Here is a 12,388-nt window from a genome sequence, read left to right as displayed (position 1 = left end):
TCGCCACGTGCACCAGTGTTGGAAGTTTTTCCCCTAGCAGTACCCATAGGGGAGCGCCCCTAACGACCCTTGGAGTGGCGCCTCCATGGCGCGGTATAAGGGGTATTGCGCGCTCCCCCCACCCTCAGTTCCTTCTTGTCGCCAGTGAAGGTGTTTCGGAAATGCTCTGCTCCAGTTTTGCTGTAGCTTGTCCCCAGAACTCTTGTTCGTTCAGTGTATGTGACCTGCAGTTAGTACTAGATTAGTTTTAGTTTAGTTTTAGCTAGTGTGCCCGGGCTGGGGCATGCCCCGCGGCCTGGGTTTTAAGTCGTGTGACACTTGTAGGCGCCTGATGCCATGTGAGCCGCACACGGACTGTTTACTCTGTTTGGGTGAAACTCATCTCAACGATCACTGCAAGATTTGCAAGTCGTTTAAGCCTTGGACCAAGAGAGAGGGAGACCTTAGGCTCTGGGCTATCCTCATGGAGTCAGTGTTGACCCCGGCGCACCGCTCCGAGTCAGCACCGGGTACCGCGATGTTCGTGTTTGGCGGCCCCCCAGACCCCATCTACCAGTCGGCATCGCGCCCTGTCCGCGGGGCACATCAAGAAGGCTAAGAAGAGGCCTTCTCCACCGTGGCACCGGAGTAAATCTGGGGCAGAGACTAGACCCGTTTTGGGCAGTCCTCGATCCCCATCGGCCTCTAGGCCTTTGACTCAAGTTGAGCAGAGTAGCCCGGCCCATTCGGAGCAGGCTTGCCCAGATGTCCAGAGGCCCTGCAAGCAGCCTGGGACGTTATGTCCATGCCGGTACCAGGAGCACCGCCAGTGTTGGCCCCGTGGTCCAGAGGCAAACCGCCGCTGGGATCTCCGCAGTCGCCCCCGACTCAGTACCAGTCATGGTCGAGGGAACATTCCCGACGCAGTTCACCGCTCAGCGCCCATTCCATGCGTAGTCTACGTGGGTCGCTGTCAACTCCCATCAGGTTGTCTGGCTGGGTTCCATCTGACCAAGACTCCAGGCACCCCTCTGCTTTGAGGAGCAAACACCAACGGGACTGAGGCAGATGCCACTGAGGGTCCTCATCTCAGAGGGGCTATTGTAGCCGGTCACAACACGAATGTTCGTCATCTCGCTCCAGGACCCTGCCACGGCACTGCTCCACAGCCCCAGGCATCAACTGCCAGCAAGTCGCCATCGCGGATCTGCCCATCGGAGCCGGTCACCGAGCAGCTGTTACCGATGGTACCGGTCCTCCATGTCGAGGTCGCAGTCTCAGGATTGCCAATGCTTCTCCTGGTCCAGGGACAGTGGCAGGTCGTACATCAGCCTGTGGCTCCTTCGTAGCTGTCCATCGAGGGGTCAGGCCAGCCAGGCTGAACAGCCGGCTCCGCTGGTGCCACAGCAGGTGCAGTAGCACTGGGCCCCGTGGCCGGCACAATGGTACTAGTGGGCACCATGGCCCCCGACGCAGCCCCCAGTGGGGGTTTGCTCAGTGGCCGGAGCCTCAGAAGAGCCAACAGCCTCCCTCTCCCAGTCTCTGAGGAAAGAGTCGATGGGACATACATCCTTGGCACCGTGCCCAGAGACCAACCAGGTGGTGGAACCTCCGGTGCTGGTGGGTATGCAAAGTATGGTGCCGGCCTCCTCGCCCTCCCCTGATGAGGCAATTACGGCCTCTCCTCCCTCCATCCCGCAGGAGGACTCTAAGGCCCACCAAGAACTATTAAAAAGGATGGCATCAAGCCTCAACCTCCAGGCAGAGGAGGTTGAGGAGCCCTCGGACTTCCTGTTTAACGTACTGTCCACCTCGGTATCGGTCAGGGTGGCCTTCCCTCTCCACAAGGGCGTGGCGAAAATTTCAAATGCCCTGTGGCAAACCCCAGCCCCATTGGCCCCCATCTCTAAGAAAGCGGAACACAAGTATTTTGTACCCACCCAGGGGCATGAATACACCCATCTTGCCCCTAATTCTCTGGTGGTCGAGTCGGTCAACCACAGGGAGCGGCAGGGCCAATCAGCCCCTACTCCAAAAAATAAAGATTCAAGGAGGCTGGACTCATTTGGAAGAAAAATTTATTCATCCTCGAGTTTTCAGTTACGGGTGGCAAACCATCAGGCTCTCCTGGGCCGGTATGAGTTCAACCTGTGGGGCTCTTTGCCCAAGTTCGAGGACTCCTCCAGGAGCGTTGCAGGAAGAAGTTCAAAGCACTGGTGGAGGAGGGTACAGCGGCTGCCAGGGCAACCCTGCAGGCAGCATCGGATGCGGCGGATAAAGCCGCGCAGTCCATGGCCTCCGCGGTGTCCATGAGAAGGGCGTCGTTGCTCCTGCTGTCTGGGCTGTCCAGTGAGGCGCAGACCTCCCTGCAGGACCTCCTGTTTGATGACAAAGCTCTGTTTGTGGAACAGAGAGACGTAAAACTGCATGGCCTGAAAGACTCCCGCACGACGCTTCAGACTCTGGGCCTCTATCTTTCGGCTCCGGCTAAACCTAAGTTTAAGCTGCAGCAGGCGCCCGCCCAGGCCAACCACTCTAAATATGAGCCCGCTTATAAAAAGTCACGGGACTATAAGAGATGCCTGCAGAGGCATTCTTGGCCTGCCCCCCCACCATGGGTCCTCCAAGGGCAATCAGGCAGGGAAACGGCAGTTTTGATGGGACGCCCAGGGGTGCCCTGCCAGTTCTCATCAGGAATCCACCCACAGTAAAGCTTCCCTTCTCCAACTGGTTGTGTGCTTTCTTCCCGGAGTGGTTGCAGCTGAACTCGGACCAATGGTTCCTCAACACCATCTCCCGGGGTTACACCCTCCAGTTTACCTCCACCCTGCCCAACCACCCTCTGCCCCCTGTCCTTCCTGGGAGACCCCTCTCACGAGGCTCTGCTCAAGCAGGAGGTGGGGCGGCTCCTTGGCCTAGGAGCGGTGGAAGTGGTGCCAGTGGAGTTCAAACGCAAGGGGTACTACTCCCGCTGTTTCCTTATCCCGAAGGCCAACGGGGGGCTCAGGCCCATCCTGGACCTGCGAGGCCTCAACCAGTACATGGTGAAGCTCAAGTTCCGCATGGTCTCCCTGGCCTCCATCATCCCCTTTCTGGATCCCGGGGACTGGTTCGCCGCCCTTGATCTGCAGGACGTGTACTTCCACATCCATATATTCGAGGGGCACAGACGCTTCCTCCGTTTCATGGTTTGGCAGGAGCACTACCAATTTACGGTCCTCCTGTTTGGCCTGTCCACTGCCCCCAGGGTATTTACAAAGTGTATGTTGGTGGTAGCGGCCTACCTCAGGCACCGGGGGGTCCAGATTTTCCCCTATCTGGATGACTGGCTGGTCAAGGGCAGCTCCCGGTCGCAGGTGCGGGATCACGTCGTGCTCCTTCTGCCCACGTGCGTCACTATGGGCCTGTTGGTAAACGACACCAAGTCCACGTTAGTCCCGGTACAATGCATAGAGTTTATCGGGGCAGTCCTGGTCGCCACGTCGGCCAGAGCCTCCCTCCCTCAGGGCAGGTTCGAGACCCTGAAGGGGCTCATCGGCACGGTCACAAGGTTTCCAGTGACAACAGCCAGAGCATGCCTCCAGCTCTTAGGTCACATGTCGGTGTGAACGTATGTGGTCCGCCACGCCAGACTCAGGATGAGGCCCCTCCAGCTCTGGGTGGCCTCGGTGTTCTCCCAGGTCAGAGACAGGATGGACAAAGCCCTCACTGTGCCGGAACCGGTGATCGCCTCCCTACGATGGTGGTCCTCCCTGGGGAACATGCTCCACGGGTCCTGTTCAGAGGCAGGCCCCCGTCGATGGAACTGGTGTCCTATGCATCGGACCTGGATGGAGAGCCCATGTGGGGGACGTTTAGACTCAAGGTCTGTGGTCTGTGCAGGACCTGGCCCTCCACATAAATGTCAAGGAGCTCAGGGCGGTGAGGCCGGTGTGCATGGCTTTCCGCTCGCACCCGGAGGGCCGGGTGATCAGGGTTCTCATGAACAACACAGCCTCAATGTTTTACATCAACAGGCAAGGCGGGGCCCGATCCTCTGCCCTTTGCCAGGAAGCCCTCAGGCTGTGGGACTTCTGTATAGCCCATGACATTTGCCTACAGACCTGCCACCTACTTGGCACCCGGAATTCGCGGGCAGGGTACTCCCCAGGTGGACCTGTTTGCGACTCGGCAGCTAGACAGGTCTCGGAACTCAGGGCCCTGACCTCTGAGCCCCCGTACATGGTGTTCCATAAGGATAAGGTCCAGCTCTGTCCACATCCTTCGTTCCTCCCGAAGGTGGTCTCCGCCTACCACGTGGGTCAGGACAGTTTCCTGCCGGTCCTCTGCCCAAACCCCATGTGTCCAGTGAGGAGCGCCACCTCCACATGCTGGATGTGCAACGGGCTCTGGCTTTCTACCTGGAGCGGACAAAACTGTTCAGAAAGTCCTCACAGCTGTTCATCGCCTCGGCTGAATGCGCGAAGGCTCGGCCGATATCCACTCAGCGGCTCTCCAACTGGATCACATCGTGTATCCGTACCTGTTATGACCTGGCGGGAATTCCCCCGCCATCAATTGTGAGGGCACACTCGACTAGGGCGCAGGCCTCGTCAGCCGCCTTTTTGGCCCATGTCCCCATCCAGGACATTTGTAGGGCTGCTACGTGGTCTTCAGTTCACACTTTTAACTCGCATTATGCGATTGTCTCGGAAACCAGGGAGGACGCTGGGTTCAGCAGGGCTGTGCTCCGTCCCGAGAATCTGTGAACTCCTACCCACCTCCAACAGATATAGCTTGGAATCACCTATTGTGGAATACACATAAGCAATCACTCGAAGAAGAAAAGACAGTTACCTTTTCCGTTAACTGGTGTTCTTTGAGATGCTCATGTCTATTCCACATTCTGCCCTCCTTCCCCTCTGTTGGAGTTATCTGGCAAGAAGGAACTAAGGGTGGGGAGAGCATGCAGCGCCCCTTATACCGCGCCATGGAGGTGCCACTCCAGGGGTTGCTAGGGGCGCTCCCCTACAGGTACTGCTAGGGGGGAAACTTCCGACACCAGTGCACATGGCGAGCATGCACACCTATTGTAAAATAGACATGAGCAACACATCTCGAAGAACACTAGTTACGGAAACTGTAACTGTCTTTTCCCCTCTATTCAGCACTGGTGAGGCCACATCTGGAGAATTGCATCCAGATTTGGGCCCCCCAGTACAGAAAGGATGTGGACAAATTGGAGAGAGTCCAGCAGAGGGCAACAAAAATTATCAGGGGGCTGGGGCACATGACTTATGAGGAGAGTCTGAGGGATCTGGGCTTGTTCAGTCTGCAGAAGAAAAGAGGGGGAATTTGATAGCAGCCTTCAAATACCTGAAAGGGGGTTCCAAAACGGATGGAGCTCGACTGTACTCAGTGGTGGCAGATGACAGAACAAGGAGCAATGGTCTCAAGTTGCAGTGGGGGAGGTCTAGGTTGGATATTAGGAAACACTATTTCACTAGGAGGGTGGTGAAACACTGGAATGGGTTACCTAGTGAGGTGGTGGAATCTCCATCCTTAGAGGTTTTTAAGGCTTGGCTTGACAAAGCCCTGGCTGGGATGATTTAGTTGGGGTTGGTCCTGCTTTGAGCAGGGGCTTGGACTAGATGACCTCCTGAGGTCTCTTCCAACTCTAATCTTCTATGATTCTGTGAATTATAAATAAATCTTAAATTTGATTATTCATTATGTTTCTTTGTTTATCCACACAGACATTTTTACTCCAAATGTATCTCTAGAACTAGTTCAAATTCTAAAATGGTACTACAGTAACTTTGTTCTTTATACTCTCATCATGTGAAAGTTTGTCATTTGTTCCTCAATTTAAAATAAGGGGCTAACAAAGATGTATATGTAGCCCAGGGAATTTGTGGGACTTTCACTTGCATACCCATTGAGTAAGCAGAGTACACAACATTCTGTTATGGAGCAGAATATGCAGTGTTGTTCAACTCCAAGTGTCTTTAACTTGGCACTATAAAACTTGGGTTAGGCAAAGCTACATCTGGTAATGTGTCATAAATAAAGCCTTTCAAACACAGATATTCATTCCCAATGAAGAAATACAATGAGCATGTCATTGCATAGGCCTTTCTCTTTCTTTTTTCATTTTCACATTTCACAGACGTTTGAAAGAACTTGTCATTCTGTTTCTCTAGAATTTAACATTTTATGTAAAGCTAATTATGAGAATTTTCCTGTAGTAGCAGATGAAATACTAAAATTACATGGTAGTTCCCTTTAAGTGTGTTATTTTCAGAATATGTCTAGTCCTATAAGACAACTTGCAAATTAAAACAGTCTCCTTTGATTTGTAGATTCAAGATGCAGCAAGTCAAGGCTTGAAGTTTGTTGGAATTATACCTCAGTACAGTTCCCAGGTGAACTCCCAAGCCAGCGCCGCTGTGGCACCCACCGCTAACAACTCTGCACAACCACAAGATGTAAAAAATACATCAAACTATTCAGAGGATCATGCTTCATTGGATAGCAAGAAAGCAGATGATGCTAATGGATGCAGTGCACCAGCCCCAAGTGAGGAAAATGCTGACCAGAGCGTAGAGCTCAGTGGGGATGTAATAGGGGAAGAACCAGTTATTGAGCATCTGAGCTTAAACTCTGCAGGGGAGAATGGAGAGCAGTTTCAAGGAGAGAGCCCAAGTGTTTCACCAAGACTCAGAGAAGCAACAGACAATCAAGAAGGGGTAGCAGAAAGTGACACATCAGCATTGTGTACAGAACCACTTCCTGGAAGTAAGTACTATAGTGACCTTTGATATGAACAAGCAAGTTTTAAACTGTTATGTTCACAGCATCTTGGAAAAGTGAATGTAGCATTGCAACAGGGAAAAGATGCACACTATGAATTATAAAACCTTTTAACCCACTTTTCAACTGGGCTGCACACTTCGTGACCATTTAATCATAAGTTTTTAGGCATTCATAGGAGCAATAAAAGATCAGGTGCAACTCCATTGTGACCAGTTAGGTTTATCCTTCTGTGCTATTTCAGTGGGGTTTGCAGGGGGCAGTTGTCATCTCAGATTTGGGCTTCCCTCTTTAACTTATTTTTGCCTCTTTCTCACGTGGAAAGTTCATATGCTTGCTGTTCAGCTGGGTTTGTTTGCTACTGCTCCCTCTTGTGGTATTGAAGTCCTCAGAGCTCCTGAGCTTGGTTGATTTCCATCTACTACTTCCCCATCTGAAAAGATGATAATGTGCCCGAGAAGGCTTTACAGTTCTCAGTCACAAATGGGACAGTCCTCAAACCCTTTCAGTGTGTGTCAGCACCACTGTAGGTGAACAGATAGCGGAAAATAAAACAGCCCAAGAGTTCTGAGAACACAGAGGATATAGACTCTCAGACAGGTGGAGATGGTAGTTGCAGATCTCCAGGTAGGACAGGGTCAGATAGCAGTAAGAGGGAAGGGGTAGTTATTCATGGTAAATGTTCATTCTCATAAATTCATTACACTTGATCATTTTCATCTTCTTATTCTTATGTATTTGTTACTGGAGGGTGGTTCATCATAAACTATTTCCCTGTGTCCATTTTGTTGTCCTCTAGTTGCACATTCTACTTTAAATGTGCCATTTTGAACCACTTAAAAAAAAATCTTGGCAGGGAGATGCCACCAGACTCCCTATTTGATCTGTTTACTTCTGTGTGGGGTACTCAATAGCTTCACCTGCAATTACAAATAAGACACGGGTTAGAGCAATTTAGAAGCACAATGTCATTGGGGGAAGGAAATGTTTACTCTTACCTTTTCCCAAATTATTCTGAATTGAATCTCATGCTTAACGATTAGACCTTATAATATTTTCCCCTTTCTTGTCTAGCTTCTTATAAAACACTTTTTACACTAGTTTCTCATACTGTTTTGCTTAGTTGTCCATTTGGTATTAATTATTACTTTATATAATGAAATTCCACCTAAATTGTTTTCACAACCATCATCTCCTCGGTTGTAGTTTATTCCCATGCCTTATATTTTATATAAGCTTGTCCAAACTGTTCTGTTCCTCTTAGGATTCTGTATCTGACAGTAAGAGTGACTTCTTAGCCTCCTCCATAGAATATTGGCCTGATTATTTGTATTTTTACATAACTAAGTTTTGAGGGGGCCTGAATCAAACTGGCCACCTTTTACTGTACTTTCTTAATTGTTTGTGGGACAGTAAAGCAGCCAGATTTATCCAAAGTAGATCCCAAAGTGGTTGCATTTGTCTCTTATTAGAATAGTTTATCCAGATTTGTATTAGACCCTTACGCATCTCAGCATTGTATTTGCATTTGCAACTGCTTCTAAACAAGGGGTATATCCAGTTCAGCCAGGCAAGTTACTCTCTCTTTCTTACATAAGAGTACTTTTGAGAATACTCATGTCCCATGTTTTATTTTCTCCTTAGCTTTACACTTTTCTACACTGAATTGTATGAGCCTCTTACTGCATTTGCCCATTCTTGTAGTCTGTGCATTGTATTATGAAGTTTATCCAGGTCTTTGGATACATAAAGTCAGGAAAATCCGGTTCCAATTTGATTTCCTGAAGGGCACCACTTGTCTGTCTGTCACAAATGGTTTCCATTCCCTAATTACATCTATCTTCGGACTCTGAGATAGCTCATCTGTGCCCAGCTTTCTGACAATTGTACTAAAACTTTTAGTTGTGGAACTTATTTTAAGGCCTTCTGGAAACCCCCAAAAATTTCACCCCAGCTGCTGATTCACTAGGCAAGATCTTCAGTTTCTCAGTCTCTGCTGACCTTCTTTGTTTAACTTCTTTCTCTGAGTGCTTTCTGATTTGAGAGTACTTCTCAGCCAGTGTACAGGTTGAGTAATGCTTCCATTTTCCAAGAATGGGGATCTGAGAAGACAGTTTTATGAAGTATCTCACCTGTAGCTGGATTTTTCCAAATATATTGTCCTCACCATATAGCTGATTTCTTTATTATTCTTGAGTGACCGTGAGTTCTTTCAGTACTTCCTTTTTCTCCCATGGAAAATGAATTTGGCATCAATCTTTCATCCTCCCTTGTGAACTCTGAATCCCTGCATAATTTTTGCATTATCTCCCTTTTCTTTCACCAGACAGTGTCTGCTCTCTCGTGGACTTTTCTTCTCCTGAATTCATCTTTTGGAAATGGTTGTAGTATTTGTTACAGTTTGTGCAGTCTTTATTTCATTATTTAATTTAGGGTATGTCTATACTGTTGCTGGATGTATAATTACCAGCTTGTGTACGCATGCCTGCACTAGCTTTGATTGAGCTAGTGTGCTAAAAACAGCAGGGTAGCCGCGGCGGCATGGGCGGCAGGCTAGGCTGTCCACTCAAGAACTTATGTAGGGTCTTGGATGGGATTGTAGTCAGGCAGCTAGCCTGTGCTGCCACTCTAGCTACACTGCTCTTGTAGCACTCTAGCTTAATCAAAACTGGCATGTGTATGTCCACCTGAGTTGGAAATTACATCTCCAGCTGCAATATAAAGGAACCCTTTGTGTTTCTCATTCTTACACTCTTACAATGTCATTTTTATGCTAGCTGATCTGTGTCTTTGCCTAATATTTTGTAGAGCCCACATGACTTTTTCTCATTTTTTATTACTCTTTGCATGTCTTTGTTTATCCACATTGACCTTTTCCTATTCCCATGTGTATGTATTGCCAGAAGTTTTATACAATTCACAGGCATACAGTATTTTCGCACAAGAAATTCTTCCAGTGCTTTTCCCACCTGCCTTTGTTTTGTCACCTAGCTAATCTCCCCTTATGTAGAAGTTTTTCTCTTGACTTTATTATCTGTATCTACTGTTACATTCTTGACCCAAGAATTTATTTTTATACCTGTAAAGAGCCAACCCCCAACTTAGCTACACAAATAATAGTAGTAGTAGTTGAACATTTCTCTTTTCTGTTTTTTTCTTTACTGAATTCCTCACTTCTCTTATTTCTTTTGAAATTCAGAATCTTTGTCCTTTTTGCTTGTACATTGAACCACTATCGACAGTGGCTTTCATCAAGGGGTCCTCCAAACCCGGATTGAAAATGATTTTAAGTGTACATGTAACCAGAATAAAATATTTTGAGTAACATTTCAGAAAATACCATGCTTTCTGAAACTACTGAAGAGGATTTTAATCTTTTTATACTTTGCTGAAAATCATTGTCAACAATGGCCTATTTTCAAGTGTAGACAGGACTTCTTTGGTATCAAGTTAGTTCTGATTACAAACCAGATCAGATTTTTCTTGCTATTGTTTGTTTGCCTACATTTACACTTTCACTCACGTCATCAAGGGCCTGGACTAATGCCTATTAAGGCCAATGACAGAATCCAGTTAACCACAGATGTGTGTAGGATCAGACCTGCACAGCTCAAAACCAAATCAAAATAGCTACCTCCCTACTTCCCTTTATTTCCAAGTTTAAAAGTGTTATAGTTATCATATCCACAAAAACCTTTTCCATTTATTTCTACCTTTAATAATCATGTCCTGGTTTATCTCCAGATAGTTAACATCTTTCCTGATTTATTTATGTTCTCTGTTTATATGCTTTTTTGAGTATTATACCCTTTTGAGTCAACTTATCATCACTTTGTTCTTTCTAAACAAGTGGTGTGTAGTGAGTGAATTCCTGTTAACATCCCCTTGATGGTATTAATTTTGAGATATGTCTCTTCTCTGAATCTCCTTCCTCCAGGACCCATCAGCTGTTGTTTCCCAACCTTCCTTTACATAGTGTGACAAAGTTCCTCCTCTATCTTGGTGGGTCCTGCGCTTATTGGCGGATTTTCTTGCCTCAGAGATTCACCCTGTGGGTTGGGGAACAGCCCAGAAACCTTCCCCTCTGGAAGAACCCACAGTCCAGGTCAATTGGGAGGTTTGGGGGGAACCCAGGCCCGCCCTCTACTCTGGGTTCCAGCCCAGGACCCTATGGACTGCAGCTGTCTATAGTGTCTCCTGTAACAGCTGCATGACAGCTACAACTCCCTGGGCTACTTCCCCATGGCCTCCTCCAAACACCTTCCTTATTCTCACCACAGGACCTTCCTCCTGGTGTCCGATAACGCTTGTGCTCCTCAGTCCTCCAGCAGCTCACCCTCTCACTCTCAGCTCCTTGCACCTCTTGCTCCCAGCTCCCCACACTCACACCACAAACTGAAGTGAGCTCCTTTTAAAACCCAGGTGCCCTGATTAGCGTGCCTTAATTGATTCTAGCAGCTTCTTCTTAATTGGCTCCAAGTGTCCTAATTAGCCTGTCTGTCTTAACTGGTTCTAGCAGGTTCCTGATTACTCTAGTGCAGCCCCTGCTCTGGTCACTCAGGGAACAGAAAACTACTCATCCAGTGACCAGTATATTTGCCCTCTTCCAGACTCCTGTACCCCACTGGTCTGGGTCTGTCACAATAGAGAGAGTACTGAGCTCTTCTCTGAGGTACACTCTCTATACTTGATTAAGCCTTCATTCGCTTTTCGCTCCCCACCATGCTTACTTCAACCAGGCTTTAGCTAAGTCATCGGCATTGTAATCCTATGGAACTCAGTTCCACCATCTGTGTTCACAGTAGTGACTTACTCTAAATTGTCTCTGTTTCCTTTGTCTTCTTTTAGTTCCACGATGAGGCCTCCATGAGAAAGAACTGTCAGAGTGACTCTCTCATAGTAACACCTGGGATTAGAAGATATTATCTTTACAATATAATATGAGATACTTCCAAGTTAATGGGCAGCCTGAATGTTTTATTATTTTTATTTCCTTTGAAAAAAAATCAGTTCAATTGGGGTCCATTCCTGCTGTGTTTGAAATCAATGGGAGCTTTACCGTTGACTTCACTAGGCCATTAATCGGGCCACTAAAATGTAAAATAACAATATGTGAATATTTTTCATTTTAGAAGTTTTACTGTTAAGTTAATGTTTCTTCCTTCCTGGGAATTTTATTATCTCTTTAGCTTCCACTTAGCCCCAATATTGCAGATCTCTGTGGTGATTTTGTTGTCTACAGAGACTTACCTAATGATGAGATTAAATTCATCACTCCTCAGGTGGGCTGGAAGCTACATCACACACACCAATATCTAATGTCCTCATCTTTAGGGATCTTCACAATTCCACTTTTCCTTCCTATTCATCTGCTCATCTCTTACTGCTTTGCCTCTTCTCAGACCCATTTGGCCTCCATATTTGTTTGATCCACTGTGCATTCCTGATCTTGGCTCTCCCACTTGCCATTTCTGCGCGCAGCCCATATAACACCGAAATAAGTTATTTACTTCTTTAGTGGAAGGTCATATCATTGGAAATGTTACTTGCCCTAAATTTACAGTAAGATCTCAGATTTGAGCTATGTCCTTGATATCACAGTTAGTAGCTATCTCCT

General features: G+C 47.6%; 1 protein-coding gene across 7 annotated transcripts in view; it reads left to right on the top strand.

Moving 5' to 3' along the window:
• RFTN1 (raftlin, lipid raft linker 1) overlaps positions 1-12,388 on the top strand; it is a 129,951-nt gene that overhangs the window by 77,148 nt on the left and 40,415 nt on the right. For all 7 annotated transcript variants that reach the window (XM_065587052.1, XM_008170495.4, XM_005297035.5 and 4 more), the window contains one exon: positions 6,321-6,756. In XM_065587052.1, coding sequence (XP_065443124.1) covers positions 6,321-6,756 — 436 coding nt within the window. The remainder of the gene's footprint in view (positions 1-6,320; positions 6,757-12,388) is intronic.

The sequence above is a fragment of the Chrysemys picta genome, chromosome 2 (genome assembly GCF_011386835.1).
Source record: "Chrysemys picta bellii isolate R12L10 chromosome 2, ASM1138683v2, whole genome shotgun sequence".
NCBI classification, from domain to species: domain Eukaryota; kingdom Metazoa; phylum Chordata; order Testudines; family Emydidae; genus Chrysemys; species Chrysemys picta.
This window is presented reverse-complemented; position numbering and strand designations above follow the sequence as displayed.